General features: G+C 43.2%; 1 protein-coding gene across 1 annotated transcript in view; it reads right to left on the reverse strand.

The window, feature by feature from the left end:
* Nucleotides 1–3,424: 3,424 nt before the first annotated feature.
* The window catches only part of arhgap36 (Rho GTPase activating protein 36), a gene marked incomplete at its 3' end in the record, with an annotated part of 133,273 nt that continues 109,240 nt past the window's right edge, over nucleotides 3,425–27,457 (reverse strand). The window contains exons 4-12 of the mRNA XM_080741469.1: nucleotides 24,103–24,368; nucleotides 13,207–13,423; nucleotides 12,207–12,262; nucleotides 10,793–10,943; nucleotides 7,031–7,179; nucleotides 6,208–6,384; nucleotides 5,947–6,035; nucleotides 5,491–5,729; nucleotides 3,425–3,783 (exon numbers count right to left, since the gene is read on the reverse strand). Of these exons, the coding sequence (XP_080597595.1) occupies nucleotides 3,425–3,783; nucleotides 5,491–5,729; nucleotides 5,947–6,035; nucleotides 6,208–6,384; nucleotides 7,031–7,179; nucleotides 10,793–10,943; nucleotides 12,207–12,262; nucleotides 13,207–13,423; nucleotides 24,103–24,368 (1,703 nt within the window). The remainder of the gene's footprint in view (nucleotides 3,784–5,490; nucleotides 5,730–5,946; nucleotides 6,036–6,207; nucleotides 6,385–7,030; nucleotides 7,180–10,792; nucleotides 10,944–12,206; nucleotides 12,263–13,206; nucleotides 13,424–24,102; nucleotides 24,369–27,457) is intronic.

Raw genomic sequence — 27,457 nt, forward strand, 5'->3', positions numbered from 1 at the left:
CTCCACGACTGCTTGGGCTAATCACCCACCAGCTATAAAAAACGATTACAGAATCCAAAACCAGAAGTAACTAACCCACTTGAATCAAACAAGCCACCCTACTAGTAGGGTAAGGATGAGTTCCTTGGGCCAAACCCCTAGCGAAGCCAAAGGGAGGAAAAGCCTGCTACAGTTCAAGTCCAAGACCTAAAGAACATTGGAGTGAGCTGGCAGGAAACAAAAGCCCTGGCCCAGAAGAGAGTGAGATGGAAAGCTCTGGTGGACGCCCTATGCCCCTCAATGGGGTAAAGAGGATTAAGTCAAGCAAGCCCCGCCGTCTCATGTTGTGAGACATGTATTTTAAGGCACACATGTTTACTCTTAACTAATTTACCTAGTGTTGTAATCCCAAATTGAAAAATGTGTCACTATTCGTCCGACGAATCGGGCGCAATGTTCGCCTTGTTTGTAATGCTGCATACTGTGCTTTTTGAGAATTAAAAAATAATAACATGGATTTATTTAGGTTTTTTTTATTCCTGAAATGTAACTTATTTGGACATCCAAGGTTTCCACCCGACAGCAACGATAATGTAAATCAGATAAAGCCGAAGTCACTTTTCTATCTGTGGTTTGATTATGACGTTTTATCCTTATCTATTCAGCTCTATTCTAAATGCTGTTATCAGGTTGAACTCCCTCATGTGCTGAGATTTGTACATGGAGTAAAACATGGCCATGCTGTTGCGTAATACATGTATTTGTTACATAAAGTAACACAGCAGAGATTATGAAGGCTACACAACATTCCCACAATAAACAACAAAATACTGCATATTAGGCCTACAACACATGTCATACAATTTACATCAGATTCAAATGATCAATACAGTATAAACGTCTAGGTAGTCAATACCTTCCTTCACTGCGTACAATCAGGGCCTACTAGCCTACTAACATATAGTATGTACAGTTGTAGAAAGTTGAGTTGCCGCATGCCGCCCATAGCTCCTATGCAATTGTTTTCCGAGGCCGTAAAAAAAAAAGAAAAAAACCTGTTAAGCTGCCTAAACGAAAGCACTGATTGTTCCTTGTTTTAGAAGTGATTTTAGACACACATACAGGTATTTGGGGGCGAGGCTGATTGGAGGGTCCACCCAAACCTTTTGATTTCAAGGACCCCGACTTTGATATGCATTAGGCCAAGGACCCCCATACAGACCTGGTCCACAGGTTTGCTGTAACTATGAATAATCTTGCTAGGGAGAGGAACCCCTGGAACCCCTCTCCCCCAAGGACCCGTGGGGCCAACTTTGAGAATCATTGCATTAAAAGTGCAAAAAAAACAAAGCTATCAGTTTGTGAGAGAGACTCCCAAACTCAAAGATACAGTGATATCTCTCTTTCCTAGCGCAAAGCTATGGTCTGTGGTGGAAATGTGTTTTTATTTACTTAAGTAAAAGTATCAATAAATACTGCAATTTAGAAATACTCTGTTACAAGTAAAAGTCCAGAATTCTAAATTTAAAAATGAAAGAACAAAAGTATTGGTATCAAAATGTACTTAAAGTACCAAAAGTAGAAAGTACTCATTACGCAGAATGTCCCATTTCACAACTTTTACAAATGTATAAAATGTATACAAATATTCTGAAAATAGCCAATTTACAAGATCACAATGCGTTGCATCGCGACACATTGTTAGCTTGTCGATCTGCTATTTTCAAATGGCCAAAAATATATATAGGGCTGAAGTGGTAATTTATGTTTTGTAATAATAATCAAAATCTACAAAGTACTAGTAATGTTAAAGTTGGTGTAAAGGTACTATATTTGCCTCTGAGATGTAGTGGGCGGCAGTTGCCATCTTAGAACACGGGAGGTTCCCGAAGGGTTCCCAGTTCGATCCCGGGCTCCTCCAGAGTTGGTGTCGAGAAGTCTTTGAGCAAGACCCTAGTTGCTCCTGGTGAGCAGGTTGGTGCCTTGCATTGTTTCCTCTGCCATCGGTGTATGAATGTGTGTGTGAATGCAGGTGAATGTAATGCACAATCTATTTACCTTGGATAAAGGTGCGATATAAATGCGCCATTTACCAATCCCTGCAAGAAACAACCCGGACCATCCCGGACCCCCTGTTGAGGACCCCTGCTCTAGAGAGTGTGGACATGTCTCCTCCGATATACATGGAGCTACCAGAGACTTCTTTTCACCTGACAGTGAGATTGACCAGGAGGACATACTGTAACCGTGCACTCTATCCCTCCCAGTTCCACTCCCCACCTGTTGGGGTCGCTAGCGCAGCGAGTCAGCGGCAGGGAAGTCCTCCCCGCCCGGTCTTTCTCACCTGCGCACTCTGTGGAGGATTCAAACCTGTGCCGCTCGAACACTCCCGTGATTTGGCATAAAGACAATATGGCCCCCTAAAGTTGACTGTCGGCATCCGAGGAACAGAGTTGTAGCACTAATGCAAACCCCCCCACACACACACAGACACACTCAAACAAACATACGCAAAAGAAGCCCAAACAAAAATAATGCAATAGTTTGGCAGGACTTAACCACAATCTTTTCATTTGGGATATTATTGGGCAGGCCTGACTGAGCGCGAGCGTGTAAGCACATATCAAACAATATTCGATACAACACACCACTAGTAGGACTGTTTCTGTTCTGCCCGAACCAGCATTATTTACGTCCAAGTTCCGTCCAATCCGTCCAGTTGGCACTGACGCTGTGTCCTCAGTTCTTCAACCCACCACATGTCCAGTCTGACCCCGCTGTTACCTGACGCAGTGTTCTTTCTGTATTTGTAGCCACGTAAACACTACATACTTATACTACATACATATACTACATACGCTATCCTTCATATAATATAATATATGTTTCTGAGGGCAAATTTTAGGACTTTTCATTCTCCTTCCTTTTCGTCTTTCTCTTCACCTACGTTACTCAGTTCCCATTTTCAAAGTCAGCACGCACGCAAGCACGCACGCATTCTCTCTCTCTCCCCCTCTCTCTTGCTTCATCTTCATCCTTCAAAGTTCACATCCAGGGGTCAGCAACATGTCCATACATGGTCAAATGTGTCCGTGGCAAGACTATTCTTCGCAATATATATGACACTGATTTACTGAGACACTATGTACAGTATGGCACATTAGGAGTCCACTAGTACAGTCGTTCTCTAACTGCTTTTTCTTTTCCAAGGACCCCCATAACTCTTATGAGTGTACAAATAGAACCGATAGGGTCCATTTGGTTCCATTTGTACACATCAAGAGTTACAGATGTGTTATGGTCATTCAGGGCTATCTCTTTATGTGTTTCTGGTAATATTATGCTTCTGCTCATTTTGCCCGTGGCAAAAAATATATTCTGTCAAAAATGTCCACCACAAGCCAGCATGGCAAAAGACCTCCTTCACACCGCTGTCCTCTGGCCATCATACGATGGTCTCGGACCCGGACAGGCCCTTCCCGGTGAAAAAGTCCCAGAAGTTCGTGACGACGGCGGAAGCAGCAGAAGGGGGCTTGCCCTCCTCCTCTCCTTCCTCCTGGGGTGCCACCGCCTGCTTGACCCAGATGCTGTTCTCGTCCGCGGGGCCGCCCCGCAGGGAGAAGCTCAGCGCGGGGGACCTCCCGTCCTGGGGGTGGCGCCGCTCCGAGTCGGGGACCGCCAGGAGCCTGGTGGAGGGGCCGACGCCGCCGTCCGAGAGGGGCTGGGCCAAGCTCAGCAGGTTGTGGTGGGAGTGGAACTGACGCATGTGGCGGATGGACTTGCTCGGCGCCAGCTCTGCATCACCTGGAGGAAGATATGGAGATACAAATATATATAAATATATCGTCGTTGTCGGTGTATGTCGTTTTGTAGTTATCATTTTAAAAATGATATTATGAATGAAAAATGTTACATTTAAACTACTGAAACTAGACGATCACAAGAAGAGATCGTCTGTTTTCACTACTTTTGTGCGACGGCCTTACGGTATATGATGAAGCAGGGCTTTACTTTGCGAAAAAACTTCCTCCCCACATGCATTTCTGTGTTGTCACTGCTGTTGTATACTACTGACTCACCTGCAAGTGAGGAGCCCCCACCGGGAGGACGTAGAACCTTTGTCCTATTCTTTTAATATTTATTGTAATTTTGGAATAAATACATGATTTATTTCTGTTTTGTACTGTTACTGATGAATTGAGTTCAATGGACCACAATGTGTTATCCTTTTAGCATAACCTTTGACTCTACAAACCTGTACCGTTAACAAATCTGCTAAGTATTCAATCAAAAATTATAGAAGAGAGAGGGCATATGGCCATGGAGTTACAGGTCTAGTCTTACTTGATGTTTTCTTAATGTTAGATTAATCATTTAATGGCACAGCCTTTTCAAAGAATATGATGGAAAAAAACTATCATAACAAGAGCATTCCTTCATTGGTTAATTATGAAAAAAGTTTGCACTATGAAATTAAATCAAAGTTTTCACATACTGTATACACCAATTCCTCCATTACAACACCTGCATCTCACCTTCTCCACTGCTAGGTGGAGCCATTGCTATATGTATGAATTTCTGTAACTGCAACTTTCAGATGACTAAATATGTTGTGAATGCTGATAACTCTGATAGCTCCCTACTAATATGCTATTACCATACCATTTACAAATAAATATAATACATTTAAACCATTAAAACCAGGAAAGCATCCTTGTTAAATATTTTATTTAGAACAGTGGTTTAAAAAAATAGCAGATATACAAGTGATGCTCACAGTGCGTCACTTCATGCCGTGCTGCGAGCACATATGCTAATTCTTTAAATTTTTGAAAATTTGTTTGGAAAAAGTGTGTGTGTGTAGGGGGGGGGGGGGGGCACGGCCAAATTCATATCAATTTGGGGGTCCTTGGCATAAAAAAGTTTGAGTTTTCTCGTAAGGAGTGTCAGGTAGAGCGGCCGCTTGGGAACCGGAAGGTTCCCAGTTCGATCCTGGGCTCCCCCAGAGTTAGTGTCAAAGTGTCCTTGAGCAAGACACTGAACCCCTAGTTGCTCCCGATGAGCAGGTTGGTGCCTTGCATTGTTTCCTGAATGGCAATTGCTTATTTTAATTTTTGTATTATATTCAGACATATAACAATGCTCCCTAAAACAAGTCTAGTCTCTGTGAAACGTCTTGGGGCCGCAGTCTACCTCCAAAACTATTCTGTTATCTGTGAGCTCTGTCACTAGCAGCTTATTGGTGTTTGAACTGGCCGACACGGGGCTGAAACGATTTTTTGATGGACAGGTCTAACCAATCCGAACGAAAGCACCCTTATTGGTTAGTCGCACAACGCACGTACATGGCACGTGGGCACATACTGTATTTCTGGACCAATGACAGAGCTTCTCACAGAGAAAGGAATAGTTTCGGAGGCAGACTGTAATGTCACAGAGACTAGATGTATGTAGGGAGCATTGTTAGCCGTCTGTATATATATAAAAAAAGCAAACAATCGGCATACATACCATATCTGGTGTCCTGCCTCTTCCTGTTCTGGTTGAGCTTCAGGACGTTGAGGAAGACCTCGCTGGTCAGACTGCCCTCCCTGCCACTGCTGTCGGGGGGGAAGAGGGGCGAGGGGGGCTCCAGGGGGGACAGGCTCCCACTGGACGCCCCCACAGAGTCCAGGGAGACCGTTGTGTCCCGCCGACCCCCGCACTCACTGCTGCCGCTACTGCTGCCCTCTACAGTCACGTGACTGCCACTGCATGGGGAGATGGGTAGAGCCATCAAATTGTGGGGAAAGTACATTGCAGTACTTTTATGTTTGTATTTATTTATTTTTCACTTCAGTAAAAGTATCAATAGTGTATCATTCAGAAGCACAAGTCTGGAATTCTAAATTTACTTGAGTAAAAGTAAGAAAATATTGGTATAAAAAACTCACAAGTTTACAAATATATGCTTGTCATCATGGTTACCTGAGCTTCCTGCGCAGCAGGTAGTCAATGATGTCAGGATCTGTCTGGATCAGACTCATCAGCACTTCCTGCTGCAGCTCAGCTGACACCTGGTACCACGCATGCACACACATGCACACGCACGCAAGCACACACGCACACACGCACACAGGAGAGCAGAACTTATTATTGACAGGCAAAATCCCTCAACAGCGACGCCTGCAGGCAAATAGGTATTTTTTCAATGCAACTCAAAAGGCACACAGAGAGAGAGAGCTGTACCGTGAACAGCGTCTTGTGGTTCTGCACAAGGACCAGCGTCACGTTGATGATGGCGTTGCTGTCCTCGATGCCCATGGAGTGAAGACCCGGCTCTCCTCCTCCTCCTCGCTCCCCCTGGAGCAGGTTGGGACCGAAGATCACCGCCAGGTTGGCTGCTGTCATCTTGTTGCCTGACACCTTGAGAGGACAGCCAGGAGACCCTCTTATAGACCACTTATTTGTTTACAAACACCGAGACTGGACGCACAGATGACTGTTTCATGCAATAATCATACAGTATTTGAACTGGGGACTCCCCCCACCACCTGACAAGCACTTGGAATTGTAGGAGTTAACCCATTTAGAACGGGTACACATATTGTGTATGATTAATTTATGCTTTAACTCGCACTGCGAGCTTGTAGATCTGCTATTTTTGAAAAATCGTGAAAATTAGAATTTTGACCCGATTCTATAAGTGTCTTTTGAATCCTAAGATTTTTTGAAAAACCCATGTTTCTATGTCAGCAATCTGGCCAGCCATCGTCAAAGAAAATGTCCTTTTCACTTAACTGGAGCTCAGTTAGTCTGTTCTTGAGAGACTACTATGTCATTGGTTCTCAAACCTTTTCATGTGAAGGACCCCCAAAATGATATTTATTTGGCCATGGACCCCCATCTCAAAATATTTCATTCCAGGGACCACCCAGAAGCAAAATTTGAGTTACAAACATTCACACAAGATTTGCACACATTTTCACGACTTTTAAAAAAAAATAGCAGATCTTCAAGCTATTGTAACAGCGAAAATTGTGAAAATAGCCAATCTTCATCAGATACACACCTCCTCGTGGTTGGGTCCGGTGCTGTCCTGGGCGCAGCCCTGCACGGTGTGGAGCAGCGTGAGGAGGCACAGCAGCGTGTCACAGTTACAGGGAGGCAGCATGTAGAGGAGGTGCTGCAAGTACTGCAGCTGATCTGTACCCCTCAACACTGAGGAGGAGAGGGGAGGGGAGACACATATAGCCGGGCAGATAACAGAAATAATCGTTCACTTGCGGATACAAGCACCAACATTGGCACACATACTCCTTAGGGATTGCTCTTTTCATAAAACCATCTGGCCAAATCAAATTTCAAGATGGCGGCCATTTTTCAAGATGGCCGCCATAAAATACCATAGACCTGTCCTATTTGAATGATCTTGGTGTCAAATCATACATTTTTCACTATGTAGAATCCAAATTTGGACCCATGGACTTACTCACTGGCTTCCTTGTACCATATATCAGTCCCGGAATCCTAATATTCTGCTAAATTAGAGGTTTGTGTTATGTCTGACTCGGATAAAATGGGTGGTAGTGTATATCTTAGTATTGTTAGAGGTTTATAGTGTGTATGTGTGTGTGTGTGTGTGGGGGGGGGGGTGGTAATGTAGTAATGTAGTAACTCAACAGAGCGGATTTCAATGCACAGCGGCTGACGCGGCTAAAATGCATGGTAGATATAATAGCGCCGTGGGATCACTCTTTGTCTAGTCTCTATTCTTCGACCTTTTCGACTAGGGTAACCCTGCCAGGAGTACAGGAGTACAAGACTCCTGCCGACATAGCTCTGGGGGTCATGGAGACACGCAAACTGCCTCACCACGATAAGGTGATGATCCCGTCGAGGCAGGAGGTAGTTTTTTTTTTGTCTTTTCTCTTTTTTTTTTTTCTAGGGCCTAGGCAGTATAGTACAATAGTATAGTAGGCCTATACTACAACGCTTCTAAACCTCGCACCTGCAGCTGCACAGTGCCGTGCAGGTCAGACCAAAGTGGTAGCATTTGCATCGACTGCAGCATTCCAACTTGCATCCACACTTGGTCAGCTGCTGGCAACTCTCTGCAATGGGTGGGAGCTCAGTCCAATCAATCTGCCACAGATCTCCTTTCTTGGTCCAGCCCCAGTTGTCAGGAGTCTGCATTTCTGGTTGACATACTGTTGACTGACTCCAGATGCAGGCCGCTTGATAGGAAGCGCGCTTCACATGTTGCTTCAGTGCTGCTTGCGTCGGAGGAATGGCTTCGTATGGCCTCTGCTTCCGAGCAAACAAGTCCAACCTCGCATCATTGACACCTTCAGCTGTGCTGGATCGGTCGTACATCATGACCACAAACTTCTCCAAGGTTTTCAGGTCTTCATCATCCACTACAGGTGGGTAATGGCTGAGTTTGCTGAAGACACCAGAAGCCTCATCACAAACATTCCAGGTTTGCCACGCAGACTTCTTCCCCTTTACGCGGAATGCTGAAACAACATCGCAGCCAGTGAAGGCATGGAAGAAGAGCATCCCTTTGCTCTTTTCTGCAAGAGTGCAACACAGGTCATGAACAGAATCCACTTTAAGTTCTGTCTTTGGCCAAAGGCAACCCACTGCCCAGCCCTGAGGCTCATAGGGCAGGAGTCTATGTCCTGTTTCTGTGAGGCTGCTTGATGTACATTAAGTACCCCTAGTGGACATGATAATAGTTTGTCACAGGGACATACCCCAATCCAGCCTTTGATGCTGAGGTCATAGATTCAAGATGTATGACAAGGTCCATATATGGAGTTCCCTGATGTCTTCAATATTAAGCCCATATCTAACAGGACTTCATATGGGAATGCCCATATATGGAGGACACATTGGCCACATACCACACAAACAGAATCCATATATGGCCAAGACAGATGGCCAAGACAGCCCATATCTGTGTGACTGGTTCTACAGACAGGGATCTCCATGTATGGGCATAAAAGGGTATGTTGTCAGTTGTCATGGACATCATAGTACTTTCACATAACAAATAACTGAGTAAGCATGTTTGGGCTCTCACAGCATATCTCCATATACAGTACATGGACCTCCATATATGGGTACCAGGGGGTCTCCATATATGGGTAAACAGCCGTTTGGATGGCCCCCTGTAGTAACGCTGAGGACACCTGGGGGTCCCGGACCCTGTGGAAGACCCCTGGTATTAGCTACAGAGCCCAGGTACAGGTACAAAAGCTTTTATGCTTCAAGTATGATCTAATTGTTCTGGAGCAGGAGCAGAGCAAGGACTGTACTGAGATAGGCTCAGGGGTCATTCCGGGGGTCCCAGGTGAGGAGAGACCCCCACCAAAAGTCATAAAGGTTATTCTGGCTGCTTCAAAAGTGCAATATATGAACTTAGAATGTTTTAAAACCTTCAAAACAACTCTAATATTATGAGAATTGGACATTAACTGGCTGACATACTGTTCTGCGAGGTCCTAACATAGATGACCCCCCAGAAAGGGGGCTGGGGTCAGGAAAATCTGACACCCATCATTTTCTGACAGTTTGGTCCCTATAAATGCCAAAGCAGTAAAAAAATACATTTTAGCAAAGAAATCCTTAGAAGTACACTTCTTATCACACTAGGTAGTAACTCCGAGGACCCCCAGGGGTCCCGAAGCCCCTGTGGAAGACCCCTGGTATTTGTTACTACTTTTTTTTTGTTTTCAGAAAAAAAGTTTATGCTTCAATTATGATCTAATATGACTTTGTTCTGGAGCAGGAGCAGAGCGAGTACTGAGATAGGCTCAGGGGTCCATCTGGGGGGGTCCCAGGTGAGGAAAGACCCCAACCAAAAGTCAGAAAGCTTATTCTGGCTGCTTCAAAAGTGTAATAAATGAACTCAGAATGTTTTAAAACCTACAAAACAACCCTAATATTAAGAAAATTGGACATTAACTGGCTGGCGTACTGTTCTGGCATGCAGGTCCCAAACTAGATGATCCCCAGAAAGGGGGTGGGGGTCCGGAAAAGTTGACACCCATCATTTTCTCATAGTTTGGACTCTATAGAACCAGGATCTGCAAAAAGATCAATTTTAGCACAAAAATCCTACGGGAGCTGTTTTTTGGACGCATCGCACCACACTATTAGCAGAATATTAAGATTCCGGGACTGATATATGGTACAAGGAAGCCATTGAGTAAGTCCATGGGTCCAAATTTGGATTCTACATAGTGATAAATGTATGATTTGACACCAACATTATTCAAATAGGACAAGTCTATGGGATTTTATTGCGGAATGCAAGATTACTGTATATTCAATGGCGGCCATCATGAAAATTGGCCGCCATCTTGATTTTTTTTTTGGCCAGATGGTTTTCTGAAAAGAGCAATGCCTAAGGAGTATGTGTGCCAATTTTGGTGCTTGTATCCGCAAGTGAACGATTCACCTGTAATATGCACTTTATCTGCCTCGCTAATAGGATTAAAGGCCCTTGCACAACTTTTTTTATTGGTCAATATTTTTAACACATTTTGGAGTAGCTGTGTAAGTAGTCCCATGAGTCAGGCTCTGTTTCACCGTCTTTAAGTGCGAGAGCTCGTAGAGAAGCATGAATTCATTTAAAGATTTACGTCGTCCATTTAATGCAAAGTAAACGGACTCTGAGTGCAAAGTTGAATTAGAATGTGTGTGTGTGTGTGTGTGTGTGTGTGTGTGTGTGTGTGTGTGTGTGTGTGTGTGTGTGTGTGTGTGTGTGCGTGTGCGTGTGCGTGTGTGTGTGCGTGTGTGTGTGTGTGTGTGTGTGTGCGCTTACAGTTGGCGTGCAGGAAGGCGGGGTACAGTTCTCTGGACAGCAGAGGATCAGGCATTTCTCTGAGGAACTCTTTCAGCAGAGCTGCCACGTCATGGACACTCTGTTCCTCGTCCAAATGTAAGTCTGCTCCCATGTCAAATTCATCACGCAGCTACACGCACACGCACACGCACACGCACACACACACACACACACACACACACACACACACACACACACACACACACGCAGGTAAACATCATGCACACACACGTGACAAAAAGGTCAAGTTCCCTCATCGGACACAGTTCTTTAAAAACAGGATATGACACATCATCAAGTTTTTGATATTTCTGCTACAGTGGACAGTAGAGAGGGACAGGAAACACGACAGAGCGCGAGAGAGAGAGAGAGAGAGAGAGAGAGAGAGAGAGAGACATGGATGATGTATCAAAGGCCATGGCCTGCACTTGAACCTGCGGTGTTATGTCATGTGTCTAAGTACAGCTGGGTGGCAAAGTGTCCCGTACACATTCATTATACGCGGAAAGAGCACATCACTGTGGCTTGCGCTTAGTTATGAAACCCTGTCATACGGTACGCAAGGCCGTTACTACTGTACACACAAGCACGACTGTTGAAAAACTTTCCCACATCCGGTTAAAATGTCTTGGTGACAGGTGCGTGCAGGGGAGGCGCACATGGGTCAACGGAAATCAATGAAAGCAACTTGCACACTGCCTGACTTGCACCGTACGAGAGAGGAAAAAAAAACTTTAATCAAGACACAACGTCAGGTCACCAAGACCTTCCTCAAGACACAGTGTTTCGGTTGCTAAGACCTTCACCAAGACTGAACTTAAGGTCTTGGTGACCCAATCTTATCTTTATGGTTCTTTTCACTTGATGAAAAAAGCAATATGGGATTCAATGAAACGATGGAGCTTGCACGAAAAACACATTTCACCCACCGATTTGATTTCATGTGACAATGGAACATATCAAACTAACTCTGCGCTGCTTGTAGACGTATGAGTGAGTGGCAAATAAACCCTCTCGATGCCGTGATTATTCTTGAAAGTTTCATGTTCAACCTGGGATTCAAGCCTGCGTGGGAAAGCGAACTTCTGCCAAAACAGAACCCTGCTTGGCCAGGGGAGACATACTGGGCTTATGGGCTTCGGGCCGTACTACTTGTTAAGTAGGTGTCCTACCCGACACCAGGGCAGTGATGTAAAAAGTAATTACACTTTTTACTTACTTTTAAGTATCAATACTGCATTGCAGAAATACTCTGTTACAAGTAAAAGTTCTGATTTAAAAATGTACTTGAGGAAAAAGTACAACAGTATTGGTATCTTTGTGTCTACCAGTGTGAACACTGCCTTGTTCATGAACAGGTGTGGGACTGTGGTGTGTGTTGACAAGAACTCACCTGTCTAACTCTTTTCTTGGAGCTCCCAACTCGGAAAATCCCCACAGTCTGCAGGCCTGCAGAGCAAAGCGGCACATCATTTTAATCATTTGAATATAACATTCAGCACATTGCCTTTCCTAATAGTATAGATACAGTATATCTTTCTGTCTGTTACTGGGGAAAGCTTTTGCTGAATATAAACGACCGACAGGCTTACAACACAGCTTGTCAATCTGTTATCTTCTGCTATAAGCTTTCCCCAAATACGGAAGCTGGGGTTTAGAGGACAACTCCAGAGTAAATAACCAGGTTCATTTTCTTACTTCCTATATTGATCGCAAACGACTTGCCATGGGGTCTATTTAGCTGAATTGCCCCTGTCGTTTCCCCAGCAGACCCCAGCAGCCCTCATAGCACACGTGGAGCGCATAAGCATAATCACTTTTACGCTATGTGTTGCGGGGATAGTGTTTTCTGCAGGTGATTCAGTCCGGGTGTATCAAAGGGTGCGTTCGGAAATGCGCACCGGGTGTGTGCTCAGTGTGTACTAGTGAGTGCCTAAACCTAACCCTAATCCTAACCCTAACCTCAGTAAAACTATGCCTAAACCCAACCCTAACCCTAACATTAACCTCAGTAAAACTATGCCTAAACCTAACCCTAACCCCTAACCCTAACCACACCCGGTGCGCATTTCCGAACGCACCCTTTGATACACTCGGACTGAATCACCAGCAGAAAACACTCTCCCATGTGTTGCAGTCAAAAGTGATGTTTTTCTTTTTTGTGTGTGTTTTTTTTACATGACTCTGTTATTAGTTGTCGTTACAAATGCAACCACGCCTTGGTTGTCCCACACGAGCCGCCACAGTCTCGTAAAGTCACTTTGATTGGCCAATCACAGCGCGTCTTTCCCGGGACTTGGCAAAACACATACTGTAACATCTGTGTAGCAGACTGTGGTGGCTTATGTGGGACAACCAAGGCATGGATGTTGAGGTGAGTTCCTGTATCTCACCATAGTTTTCTATGTGGCTGCAGCACCTCTCCAGGACACGGGGCACCTGTCTGTAGATGGGGTTCAGGCTGAGCTTGGTCTGGGTTCTGCCCCCCGGGGAGCCGCTACCCGCTGACTTCTTCAGCTCCAGCTCGGCCGGGTGGGAGAGCTGCAGCGCCTCCAGCAGGCGAGACTGACTCTCTACGAGGTCAGAGATGGAGTCTACCGATAAGCCACCCTGGAGAGGGAGAGAAAGAGAGAGCAATAATTAAGCCCAACAAATCAGTACATCCGAACAGCCAACGTTTCTGTTTGGGAAGCCCAGCCGAACCAAAGTGACCGTGTTGTTCTGGAGTAATCAATGATTTGTTATCTGTTGTTGAACCTGAACCAAAAGAACTACAACAAAGAAAATGCATTCACCATGTTTCTTCAAAACAAATTAAATAGACTTAAACATATAGGTCACCCCAAAACTATATATATATATATATATATATATATATATATTTTTCAATCGATTGCTCACCCCATGGAAACTTGAATTCATGGATATTTTTAGTTTTTTGTTGCATACATAAGCCAACCATTTGATGACCAGAAGTGGTTCCCTATGGGGACACAAAGAGCCTGCTTTGTTCCCTATGGAGACACAAAGAGTCTCCTCAAATTATTAGCGTGAACTATCCCTTACAATGTGAAGGATGTTTTTTTTGTCTGTTTCAGTTGTCAATGCGCAGCTGCGACCCCATCAGGGGTTACGAACTTACGACACACAGTTTGAGAACCTCTGGGTTAGACGACGTAAGGAGAGAGTTAGAAAGACGAGATGAGAATAGAACAGAAGATCCGCCGCTCATTCCTGGCATTTCTTGTGTGATAAATCTGCTCTTTATTAGCTGAGGATGAATACAATGCTTACATAAGTCATCTCCAAGGCCCAGGAATATTCCGTAGAGTGCATCAGTCTGTTGAATTCCCAGCGTTGCGTTCCAAGAGTTCAGCGCTAGCTGAAAAGCTGTTTATGGAAACACCCGTTGAAGCGTGTAAAAATTCTCTGGACTTATTTAGCAGCTGCAATAAACATCTGCTTTTTGTGTCTATTAAGACGCAGGGTTTTCCAAGTGTGAGTAGTGGCCCACAATGGGGCCGCCAAGGGCCGCCAGGGGGCCAATTGGAAAGGAGAAATAAAAAACATTTTCAAAAATAGCAGATCAACTAGCTTAGATTGCAGCTTATAGGTCTATGGCTATTGTACCCATAAAATATAGCTAATTATGTGCATGATAACTGTGGTTCCTTCTTCCAAAAGTGGGCAAAAACATTTCCCGTTTTGGGAAACACACGACTCCTTATGTGTTTCAGCTTCAAATTTGCTGCTGAGCCAAGCAAATGAAGCCATCATGATAATAGATCATAGATCAAAAAGATATGTCTGGCTCTGGGGCATGTAAAAAAGGGAAGGCAAGCTTCACTTCCATGTGGGGCGTTTGGTAGGACAATCAGAGGCGGGACTCTTTCCCAGAGGCACTTGCTTTGGGCAATGTAAACGCCAATAAAACTCCTTCAAATTGAATTTAAGTCCCAGAAAAGACGTGCTTGTGATTGGCCAGTAGCCACTCATCCTAGACAATTCGCCCTCCTGGCCCCCAAACTGTGGAATAAACTCCCTGCCGCAATTAGAACGACAGACTCACTCCCTAGCTTCCACTGTGGCCTGACGATTCACCTCTTCAGACTCCACCTAAGCCCATAGCACTTACCGTAGAACTCGCCTACCCTCAATGACCATATATGAAAGCTAGTTAGCATTCTTAGGTTTTATATAACGTTTTTACTGATTAGGTGCTTGGTCTACCTACGTTATTTCTTTATAGATTGATATTTCTATGCAATTGATGTATTGATGAATTACCTTGCGTATTGTATTGATGTATTACCCTGCTTATTGTAAATCGCTCTGGATTAAGAGTGTCTGCTAAATGCCTAGACTGTAAACTGTAAACGGTCACTTTGAGTGGCAGCGTACCTTCCGCACTTCAGTAGTCTTTTTGAGCGGTGGTCACACCGTCTCCATAGCGTGGCCGTGTGTGTAGGTATGTTTGTTTGTTTGTATGTGGGTTTGTATGTGGGTCTGTATGTAGCCTCAAGCCTGTGGTGTAGTACCTTTTCTGACCACACATGTTAAGGGAGGGGCGCTGTTGTGCAGGCCAGGCCACACACACACACACACACACACACACACACACACACACACGGGGGGGGGGGGGGGGGGACCACCGCTCAGTTCACACGGGTGTGATTTTTTTAAAACACCTCTGGTAACTCTGTTGCCATTACAGCGCCTACCTATGGTCCGTTGTCAGAAACGGGTCGTATTCCTAGGGTAGATACCCTCACAAAAACATACAGTAGTCCTGGTTTCTAGCCTCCCCCTAGCCAGCCGGGGCTCCCCAGGCGTGGCAGAGGGAGAGCAGAAACCAGGATTACAGCTTAGGCAATTGGCACTGGGTGGAAAAAAATGGGTTACAAAATCGTGGGATAAAATTAAAAAAAATATATCCAATTGCATCTGATTTCTATCAATATCGAACTGCATCTGATTCACAAATAAAGTTTATCTAGAATAAGGTTTATCTAGTGGAAAAAACATTGTTTCCCAGGACTACAGTGTGTTGCCCTGTCAAGCAAACCACACTAATAAAAAAATATATATATATCAAAAAGCTACTCTGGAATTCGAGGTGTCCTTAAAGCAACCCCTGTCCTATCGTCCACTTCTCCTTCTGTCCTTTTATTTCCCTCTCTGCTCCACTTTCTTTGCCTGTGTGTATGCTATCCATCACTTCTGGAGAGAGAGGGAGGGAGAGAGAGAGAGAGAGAGAGAGAGAGAGAGGGAGAGTCAGCTCTAAGGGTCGCTCATCCATCATAGCCGCCGTTTCCCAGCCACGCTGTAGCGTAGCATCCGCAGACACATTATGTAAGCGGTGACGAGGCAAAATGTCACAGATGAGTCAGCGTCCTGCTTAGAAACAATGACGGACGGGTAAAACCAACGTCCACGCGATCAGCACGTGATAATCTAGACCAGTGGATCTCCACCTGTGGGTCGGGACCCCAGGGGGTCCCCACATGATTTTTCAAATAATATCAGAAAGAGGAAAACATTTTGAAAATAGCAGATCTACAAGCTCACAACGTAGATTTGTTCTATTTTCACAATGTTTACCTGTGGAACAGAGTCAAACTAAATTGAATGCCTCAACTCCTACATTCCAAGTCCCTTGGTGGGTGGTCCCCAGTTCAAATATGATTATTTCTGGGGGTCACGGCCTGAAAAGATTGAGAACCACTGATCTAGACCTCTGCAATCCAAGAAAGTGCACACATGCATAGCCCAATAGAAATACAGAACAGACGCTGAATAATGAAAAACAATACTACAGAGATGAGATGAACTCTACACACTGCACTGCTTGCTCAGAATACAGTTTGGCTATGGCCGTTATTTCTTTCTTTCTATAGGGAATTCTTTCTCTGTCATTATATAACTTGATTATATAATCGTATTTCTATTCAATTCGTAGTAGGCCTACTTAAGAGGACGTAAACATTTTTTCAACCCTAAAGCCAAAAATAGCTGATCTACAATCTTACAACGCTTCACGCTGTGATGAGTTGCGAGCTTGTAGACCTGCTATCTTCGTTGCGTGACACCTACACGCAACTAAGTCTGAGGCATATCTCTATAACCCTGAACACGAAATCTAACCTCGATATGTCTAATCCTAACCCCAACCTGAATCTCTTCCTAATTGTAAACCAAACTCCCCTCTTGCTAATCTTTTTGAGCCATAAAAAGCATTATGATATTTTCCTTGTGAGGCCCAGGAAAATATTTGTCACATACGCACTAATCTGCTGAGGTTGATAGCAGGTTGAGCGTTTGGTTACTTGACCCTTCAGTGTAATCATATGTATTACACAGGCTGATGATAACAACTGCTACTACATTAGCAAGGAGAAAATAACAGGGCTTAAAGACTCTGGAGACGCTGCGTGTGCGCACTCGCGTGCACACACACACACACACACACACACACACACACACACACACACACACACACAAACAAGCAGAGACGAATAGGAACGCAGGTCAACAATGAAAACATACTGTCCTCACACCAGCCCAGCCTTCGTTGTACAAACAAGCAGTGTGTGTCTGTCGTCCACTTACCGGACTCATAGTAAAAGGAATTGGTTGTGAAAATGTTTGGGCTGCAGATACAATCACACATCGAACAGCTGCACTTCAATGCTGGAGACTAGACGGAAGGACCACACATGTATGCATGTATTGTACACACAAACCTATGTAAGTCCATAAATGTTACTTTTTCAGGAAATGGAAAAAAATAACCTGCGTTCCAATGGGTCCAATTAATGTAGTATTATTTTGTCACAAGCTCGTGCTAACACTTTTCATTGGTTCAATATTCATAAAACCCACAAGACACGCTAAACCACTTACACTTTCGGAATTCTTTAAATATAGTGCACAGCCACGCCCCTCTTTCCTGGGTAGGGATATATAAATGTAATTGGAAGGGAACGTCCCTTTCTCCTCCCCTTTTCCGCGGGCCGCTCACAGAGCAGCTCTGCTAAAGCAAGCTGCTAATGAACAACATTAATTCATGGACAAACACACAGCATCCCAGGGGCGTCATTTGGAGCAACAGTGTCCACACTCAAATGCAGTTCTTTTTTGCATATTGTCCCCAAATCTGAATTGCTTTAGCATATTAATCTGATTTCGATGCCTGTCCATTTGTATGTGTATAACTATAATTTACATGTGCGTTTATTGTATGCATATATTTCTTCTTTTTTTTTTTTTTATGTTTTGGGGCTTTTATGCCTTTATTGAAAGGACAGGGGAGTCACGTGGGGACGCCGAGCAAGATGGCTGCACTCTGATAGAGCTCCGTAAAACCCCCCACTAAATACAACTTATTTCGACACAATCTACTCCACCTTTTTTGTTTTAAGTGCGAAACTAATTGTGGCTTGTTGCAAGAAACAAGAAATCGTTCATGTCTACCTCTAAATATTTTACGAGGAACACTAAAAGCTCGGTACTGTCGGTATCACTAGCATCGCCGACGATGCCGTCAACAGGACAAGCAGACAAAGGAACAATTACAATGGAAAAGCTCATGGCCGAAATCAGCAAGATCGGCTCTACTTTAAGCTTGGTGGCTACAGATGTATCCGAAATCAAAGTTACACAGGCAGAGCTGATCATAAAAGTGAGCGAGATCCAGGAGAGAGTGAATACTGCTGAGGATAAAATCAACAAAATGGAGGACGACGTGGCAAATTTGACCGCGGCTACTTCAAGGCACGACAAACTCCTGGAGCTCTTGTGGAACCGCATTGAAAACTTGGAAAATCGAAGCAGGCGAAATAACGTTCGAGTACTTGGCTGGAAACATGGATTAGGAGATGATAATCTGGCGAAATGCATGCAACAGATGGTGGTCGAGGGGCTGGGTATTGACTGGAGCGAAGAATTTGAGATCGAGAGGATACATCGTGTTCCAGCAACTAGACCTAACCCGAATCCGAATCACCCACCCAGTGTTATGATGGTTCGCTTTCTGCGCTCCTCTGCGAGGGATAAAGTTTTGCAAGCGGCAAAGGTAAAGAAAGGAATTCAATCATGGAATGGATGCAGGCTGTCAATGTTCCCAGACATGTCCAAGGAGCTGGCTGATAAAAGAAAAGGGTTTAATACAGCCCGAAAATTACTACTGGATAATAACGTCAGGAACTCACTAGCCCACCCAGCGACCCTGCGCTTTACATGGAAGAAGAAAAACCTCCGATTCACATCCAGCACAGCTGCGGAGAAGTTCATCAAAGAACGCATGAACTTCGAGGTAAATGAAGAAATTAATGAACATGGCGGGGACGTTGAGGTGAACGAGGAAGACGCGGGCGCTACGGCTGAGTGAAGTGGATGAAGAAAACGTTGGTTTGGTCTGAAGGGACTGTGACATTGTATTGATGAGTCAACTTATGGTGGAGTGCAATACATATTGACTTTCAGGTATGGTGGGGGGGGGGGGAGTGTTAAGAGTTGCAGCCTGGAGAGTTATCTAGCCCCATAGTTAACTAGGTTACGTGGGTTAGCTGACTAGCAAGGCACTGCGCGGACCACATTGGTGTGCAGTTAATTTTGTTTTGTGTTTTTGTGTTATTTTTACCTGTCTATAGCAGGACGTTATTTGGACAGGGTTTATTTTTATTTTGTTTAGTTAGGTTTTGATCTTTTACCCCTAGAGAAGGGATGGTTTTGGACATGTTTACGTATTTTGATGTCAAATGTGTAATTGAAGTGGTGGTACAGCAGCAGCATGATTATTTTTTTGTAATTTCTTTTGTAACTTGCAGTCTTGGATGCTCCATATATGAAGGTACATGGATACAATTTGAATATGGTTAAGTTTATTTCATGGAACATTAACGGATGTGGGAACCCAGTTAAAAGAAGGAAAATATTGACATATCTCAAACATAAACAAGCTGACATTGTGTTTGTGCAGGAGTCACATCTTAAAGATGAGGAAGCCTTAAAATTTAAACGAGATTGGGTAGGCCAGGTATTTTTTTCGTCATTTAATAGTAAGCAAAATGGGGTAATTATTTTGGTTAACAAACGATTGAGTTTTGTAATGCTAGGAGAGACCAAAGACAAAAATGGGAGGATGATCTGTATAGATGCTTTAATCAATGGTGTTAAAGTGGTTCTGTGTAACGTGTATGCACCTAACAAGGATGATCCAGCCTTTATTAATGAGGTGAACAAAATTATGGGTGCTAAAGAGGGTCATATCATAGCAGCAGGTGATTGGAATCAAATTCCATGTCCTGTATTAGATAAAAGTACATTTAGGGCAACAGCGCCCCCAAGGGACCGAGCAGCACTACACATGTTAATGGAAGATGTGGGTCTTGTAGATGTTTGGCGGCTGGTGAACCCTTGTGAAAGGGAATACACCTTTTACAGCCATTGTCACAAAGTTCATACCAGAATTGATTTCTACTTAATCTCCAAGTCCATTACCAAGGATGTGATTGATTGTAAAATTGGTACTATAGCGTTGTCAGATCATGCACCGGTTGAACTTGACATGGATCTGAACATTGAAGCTGGGAAAAGGGGGAGGTGGAGAATGAATACTATGTTACTGCAAGATGAGCTATATAGTACTGAATTGGCTAAGGACTTGAAGTTCTTTTTTGACACTAATCTTGGTTCAACAGAAACGATTGCTACAGTGTGGGACTGTAGCAAGGCATTTATTCGAGGAAAATTAATAGCACAATCATCTAAAAAGAAAAAAGAATGTATTGAACAAGTACGTAAATTGGAAGGTGAAATTGGCAGACTAGAGAAAAATTTGGCAGAACATTATACGGAAGAGGTGTATCGGGAATTATGCAAATGCAAATTCCAACTGAACGAGATATATAATAAGAAAACAGAATATGCATTATTTAGACTGAGGACCAATTTTTATGAGGGGGGAGAGAAGACTGGCAAACTTCTGGCCCGACAATTAAAGCAAAAAGATAATAATAGTGTTATTCCTGCAATTAAAAAGGGGAATGAAATAGTTTCATCATCTAAAGAAATTAACAAGGTATTTCAACAATTTTATGAAGAGTTATACACGTCTACCTCTAATTACGAGCAGGGGGAGTTAGAAGATTTTCTCTCCAGGATAGATCTGCCCGAAATGACCCCACAACAGGCTGAATTTCTGGATGCACCGATTAATGAGAAAGAGGTCAGGAATGCTATTGCAGCGATGAAAATGGGGAAGTCACCTGGCAACGATGGCTTCCCTATCGAGTACTTTAAAAAATGTATAGATATTTTGGCTCCCATTTTGACTAAAGTATATACAGAAGCATTTGAACTGGGAACGTTACCAGGCACTTTCAATGAAGCTTTAATAACACTGATCCCCAAAAAGGACAGGGACACCACAGACCCATCGAATTACAGGCCTTTAAGCTTAATTAATGTAGATTGCAAGCTGTTGACTAAAATACTAGCACTACGTCTGGACAAAGTGTTACCAGACATTATCCTAGGTGAACAGGTTGGCTTCATCAAATTTAGGACTTCTAGCGACAATTTAAGGAGGCTAATTCATCTCACGTGGCGTCATGCGGCGGGCGACGCCCCTGTCGCCGCCCTTTCACTGGATGCTGAGAAGGCCTTTGACAGGTCAGACTGGGGCTTCATGTCGGCCGCAATGTCACGTTTTGGTTTTGGCGAAGGTTTCAGGACTTGGTTTAATATTTTATATAAAAATCCTAAAGCTGCAGTTATCACAAATGGATTCATATCTCCATACTTTAACATAACTAGGTCTCTCAGACAAGGCTGCAGTTTATCCCCTTTGCTATTCACGATATTTCTCGAACCACTGGCAGCCATGATCAGAGCCAATACAGCGATAAAAGGGGTGGAGGGAGGGGGGAAAGAGCATAAACTGATGCTTTACGCGGACGATATTTTATTACTGATAAGGGACCCTGCTAACTCCCTACCTCCCCTGATGGATACTATTCAGACATATTCTGAGCTGTCTGGGTATAAGATTAACTGGAGTAAATCTGAGGCTATGCCAATATCCAGATCATGTCATTCACACATGGTGACTCAGTTTGGTTTCAGATGGGTTCCTATTGGAATGAAATACCTGGGAGTTAGACTTACCTCAGATTTGGACAAAATTATTGCATTAAATTATGAGCCATTACTTACGAAGATAAAAAACAATCTGGAAAAGTGGAGCACTTTGAAACTGTCTCTCTGGGGTAAAGTGAATGTTATCAAAATGGTGGTTGCACCTCAGTTTAACTATATTTCAGCAATGCTCCCTTTGAATATCCCTGACAGGATCTATAAAGAGTATGATAAAATCATTAGGGACTTTCTTTGGGAAAAGAAAAAACCGAGAATCAAACTGAGTAAAATGTGGATGCCTAGAGATAGAGGGGGCCTTGCCCTACCAGACATGAGGACATACAATATCTCCTTCGAAATGGCTAAATTGTCTAAACACTTTAGTGGGTTGGACTCTGACTTGGACTGGGTAATCATAGAGAGAAGCCTGGCTTCACCATTTCGTCCAATTGATGTTCTGTCACAGGCAGCGAGCAATGAACCCAATCCGAACCCTATAATGTCACATTCAAAGAATGTATGGGCTAAGATTCATAAAGCACACAAGATGTCACAGTATAAACAACCATACTCTTCACTCTGGAATAACCCTAAAATATGTATTGGGAAGACAAAGGTATTTTGGAAAAAATGGCAGACAGCCGGGATTAATAATATCAGTGACCTATTTGACAATGGGAACTTTATAACTTGCTCAGATCTGAGAGCGAAATATAAACTTGGGAATGATGGTACATTTTGGAAATATTTCCAAATGAGACATTGTCTGGGCAGTACTTTTGATGCTGGTGAAAACCCATTGCTTGATTATTTAAAACTACCACACGAAGCTCATACCGCCTCCGTATTTTATAAAATGTCAAAACAACAGTTGGGTGATACATGTGACAGTCTCAAACTGATATGGCAAAGGGATCTGGGTGTGGATATTGAAGATGAACATTGGAAAGGACTTATAGCAAATGCAGGACAAGGGATCAGAGAAGCAAGGGGAAAATTTATTCAATATAAAATAATTCATAGATATTACTACACACCAACTAGATTACAGAAAATGGGAATTGCAGAGAGTAATACATGTTGGAAGTGTAAAGAAGAAGTTGGCACGTATGTCCATATGATTTGGGAATGTCGCATGGTGTATCCTTTCTGGTGTACAATTCTTGATTACCTGTCAAAATGGTTGGGATTTACCATACCCCCACTACCACTGCTCTGTCTTTTAGGAGACAGGACAGTGGTCCCTGGGTTAAATAAAAAAGCTTTTGTAATAGTAAAGGTTGGACTGGTCACAGCAGCCAGAATCCTGCTGCGGAACTGGAAAACCCCAAGAACTCCTGTTTTTAAAGAGTGGAACGAGGAGATGATCAAAATCACATCGTATGAGTACATGCTGGGAAGAGTGAATGGTATGGGAAAGATGAAAGAGATATGGGATAGTTTTCTAACATATATGACACTTATTTGAAGATGTGAAGAGGTTCCTACTTTTATTTCCTTTGTATTTTTATTTTTGTATTATCTTGGACTGACTGTATATATATTTGTACCTGTTGTTGTGCTGCACTGTACCACCCATTACCACTTTTTGTATTAAGAAGAAAAAATAAAAAACATTTGAATTATAAAAAAAAAAAAAAAAAAAGAAAGGACAGTAGACTGACAGGAAATGTGGAGAGAGATAGGGAGTGACACGCAAAAAAATCTATCCAGATTGGATTTTTTTTATTTATTTTTTAAATGTGGTCAATTAAAAGAAGTTAGCTAATTTATTGCAAATTACATCTTGCACAGAATTCTACATTCATTAAAACTCTGAACTCTGACTGGGGAGGGAATCGGGGAGATGGGTGGATTATTGCTCTGGGTCGAATGATCCTTATAACAATGTCCTGCCAATCAAAATATGTCAAAATATTTGTCATTAAAATGTATGTTGACATGGCACACTGACACTCTAGAAAATAAAAATGTGGCACTTCATTTCAAAAAGGTTGCTGACCCCTGCTCTATAGTAACTAGTACTATCAGAACATAGACCCATTTTGTTATTATTTGAATTAAATGAAATGAAACTTACCCTATTTTTAAGTGGTAACCCATTTTTGCCACCCCCCCATTTCTTTCTTAAATCACAGCCCTCAACTCACCCTCCTGTGCACGCGGGCATTGTTGTCCAGGAAGGTGGGCGACTGCGGCTTGCTGCCCTCTCGCCCCTCGGCGGCGGACGGCGACGGCGACTTGTTGTTCCCGTTGAAGAGCTGCTGGCGCTTCTCCGCGCGGAAGTGCAGCACGCTGGCCTCCAGGTCCAGGCAGTCCCGCCGGCTCTCCTTCAGGGCGTCCTGACGCTGCTTGAAGGCCCGGTCGTTGGCGATGACCTGCGATAGCGGGATGCCGAACGCCTTGGGAGCCGACTCTGCACGGGGGAAGAGAGAGAGAGAGAGAGAGAGAGGGGAGACACCAGGAGAAACAGAATTAGTTTTTATGTAGTCTGGGATCACTCCACTTTTCGGGCTTGTAACCGGTCTGGAGCGGAAACCACAAAACGTCATGTTGTAGTACTCAAAGGACTACAATTTGGCCGGAACTATCCACCGGAAACAGTTTTAACCCAAAATAATTCCCCTGCAGTCAAGGACATACTTTTAGGGCCTACCTAATGAACTCCTTGATGCGGAGTAGTTTTGCTTTTGAAAAATGTGTTTGGTATATGCATCTTTTTTTAGTCCAACTCGTAGCGACTGGAAAGACTACACTAGGCTACTCGAGCATTTTAAAAGGGATTGGGGAAACAAACGGAGGGAACCAAATCAGAGCGACGCCGCTTCTTCTAATGGTTTCCGCGTTGGGCGGAAACCAAACGGGCTGTTGTGAACGAACACCAGGCTTTCTCTCAGAAAGCCTGGTGGGCGAGGTTAGTTTTTATGTACTTTTTTATGTACGCCGGTCTAACTGCAACACAATAGTGTGTACCGAGTGATAAAGTAGTGTGCGTAATGTGTCATATGACTATTTTCACTGTTTTTGTACGCAATCATTGTACAATGATAGATACAGGGTTAAGTGGGTTTTTTCACTAATATCTAAATATTAAAAACAAAAACTAAAAACCAGCTTCTTGATTATTCAATTAACCTACAGTACATGAAAAGCAAAACCCAAATTATGTCAGTTTGGTTCTAAATAAACACTGGTTAATTGCCAAGCCGTACTGTATTTGTCTCTGTCGGCTGGAAACCTCCAGAACTGTTACATTTCAGGATTCAAATTCAAAACAGCAGAAGTAGCAGATCTACAAGCTTGAAATGCACCACTTCGTCCCGCATTTCAAGCTTGTAAATGATAGATCTGCTACTTTTGCTGTAGTAGGGCATTCATTTACGAATAGAAAAACACAACAAGTTAGAATATAATAGCGACGATATAATAATGTAGGCATATGTCATAGACATCTAAGTATCAATGTGAAATCTCGCGGTCAAAAGTCAAAGCTCGAGATGGTCAGCTTGGTTCCTAACTATCAATGATTTCCCTGGAACCCCCTCAAGGACCACCGGGGGCCCCTGGACCCCACATTGAAAACCAGCGATGTAAGTGAATGTTTAGAGAACACATTCCTCACAGCAGATAGCATAGAAACAGGAAAAGATTCAAGTGCTATTATCTTCCAAGGCCGAAGCTCTTTATTAAATACAGCAGCAGAGCCTCTGTGATGCTGGGGGATCCCTTGATGTCCCCTCTGGGGATCTAACTCTGTATACATGATTGTGTTACATAATAATAACCCATATGTGTACAGTTAACCACACACAGTGTACACACAGTGAACACCCATTGCTTGGATGTGTGTGTTCTCGATGCATTGAATGCAGAGGAGGACATCAATGGAAATAAGCCCTGGGCTTATTGGGTCATCCCTTTTGTATAAATCTGTGCCATCGTGCCTTCTTTGCAAAATGTTAATCAGTGGTGGAAAAAGGACTCAAATGTTAAATTATCAATACTGCAATATAGAAATAAATAATAATCCGTAAAAGTCCAGAATGTACTTGAGTAAAAGTACAAAATGTTGGCATCAAAATGTACTTAAGGTACTAAAAGGAAAAGTACACATTAGGGCAAGGTCACGCCGGAATAATATTCTATAAGAGTGGATTGTCCCAATGCATTTCAAAGGGAATGGAGCGGATTTTTGCACAAATCTGCAAATGGCAGAAAACCGCTCCTTTAACCATTGAAATGCATTGGCATAATCAACTCTAATAGGTAGAATATTATTCCGGTGTGCCCGTGCCCTATGCAGAATGTCCTCATTTCAAGTTTTCAACTGTATAAACATCTTTTGAATATAGCAGATCTACAAGCTCATTGTGAGCTTGTAGATCGAACTTAGGTTTTCAAATGAAAGTATTGGAGTAAAAGCACAATATTTGGATCCGAGATGTAGTGAAGTAGAAGTAAAAGTATTTAAAAAATACTCAAGTAAAGTAAAAGTACCTCAAAATGTACTTAATAAGTAATTAATAAGTAATAAGTACTGTACTTGGCGTGTGTTACGGCCAGTGGTCGTATTATTATGATTATTATTTGGTATTATGATTCCATTATTATTCTTATTTGTGTTTGGACTTTGTATAATGGAATTCATTTAGAGTTATGGTGGGTTGGAATGTATATATGATTTGAGGCTTGTATGAAAATGTACTTCATTCTATTATCAAGGCGGTGAATGGAGACTGGCTGTGGAGTGAATGCAGAGTGCAGAGTTGAGTTGTGGTGCCATGCATGAGCTTGAGGTGGTTATTGAATGAGTGAGCAGATTGCCAGGTCCGGCCCTCAGACCTGCCCATGCCAGTCCCATTCGCCGATACCTGTTGACGCCCAGGCCAGGATTGGCCATCCTGATGAGGCTGTTTCTACAAAAGTGCCATTCTGAGCTAACAGCAGTGAAGGACAGACGGCTTGTTTGCAGCAGAGGCTCGATTCCTCTCTCCTTCGAACCCATTGCCTTTACTTTTGCTTTAGTTTGTTTCGTTGCCTTGGCCTGTGTTGATTGTTGTAAGTTCCAGTACATACTTTTGCCTACTTTTGTTATTAGTTCATCTTCAGTGTATTTTGACTTAGTTTCTCCAGCCCTCCCAACCTCTGTTGTTTAGTATTGTTATTCATTCCTTATTGTTCCACTTTTGTGTTGTCACAATGTAGGGGTGTTTGGTCTTTTGTTTTGGTCCCCTTTCTTTTTGTAAAGTTATTTAGATAGGTAAGTTAGGGTTAAGTATTTGTATCTTTATTTTTGTTAGGGGTTTCAGATTAGGGATATTTTCTTTTCAGTGTAGTGGTTTTTCTCAAATGTAAACCAGCACCTCGAAGCCTTTTCTCAACACTTGAAAAAAAAGCATCAAAATAGAGATTTTGTCTCTGACTAAAAAAATAATAAAAGAAACTTTTTTTGGAAAGTCGTTGTCCTGTCCATTTATGTTGCTTCTCCCGTCCCTAGCGGGTCAG

The sequence above is a fragment of the Nannobrachium achirus genome, assembly GCF_963921795.1.
Source record: "Nannobrachium achirus genome assembly, chromosome: 14".
In the NCBI taxonomy this organism is placed as follows: Eukaryota; Metazoa; Chordata; class Actinopteri; order Myctophiformes; family Myctophidae; genus Nannobrachium; species Nannobrachium achirus.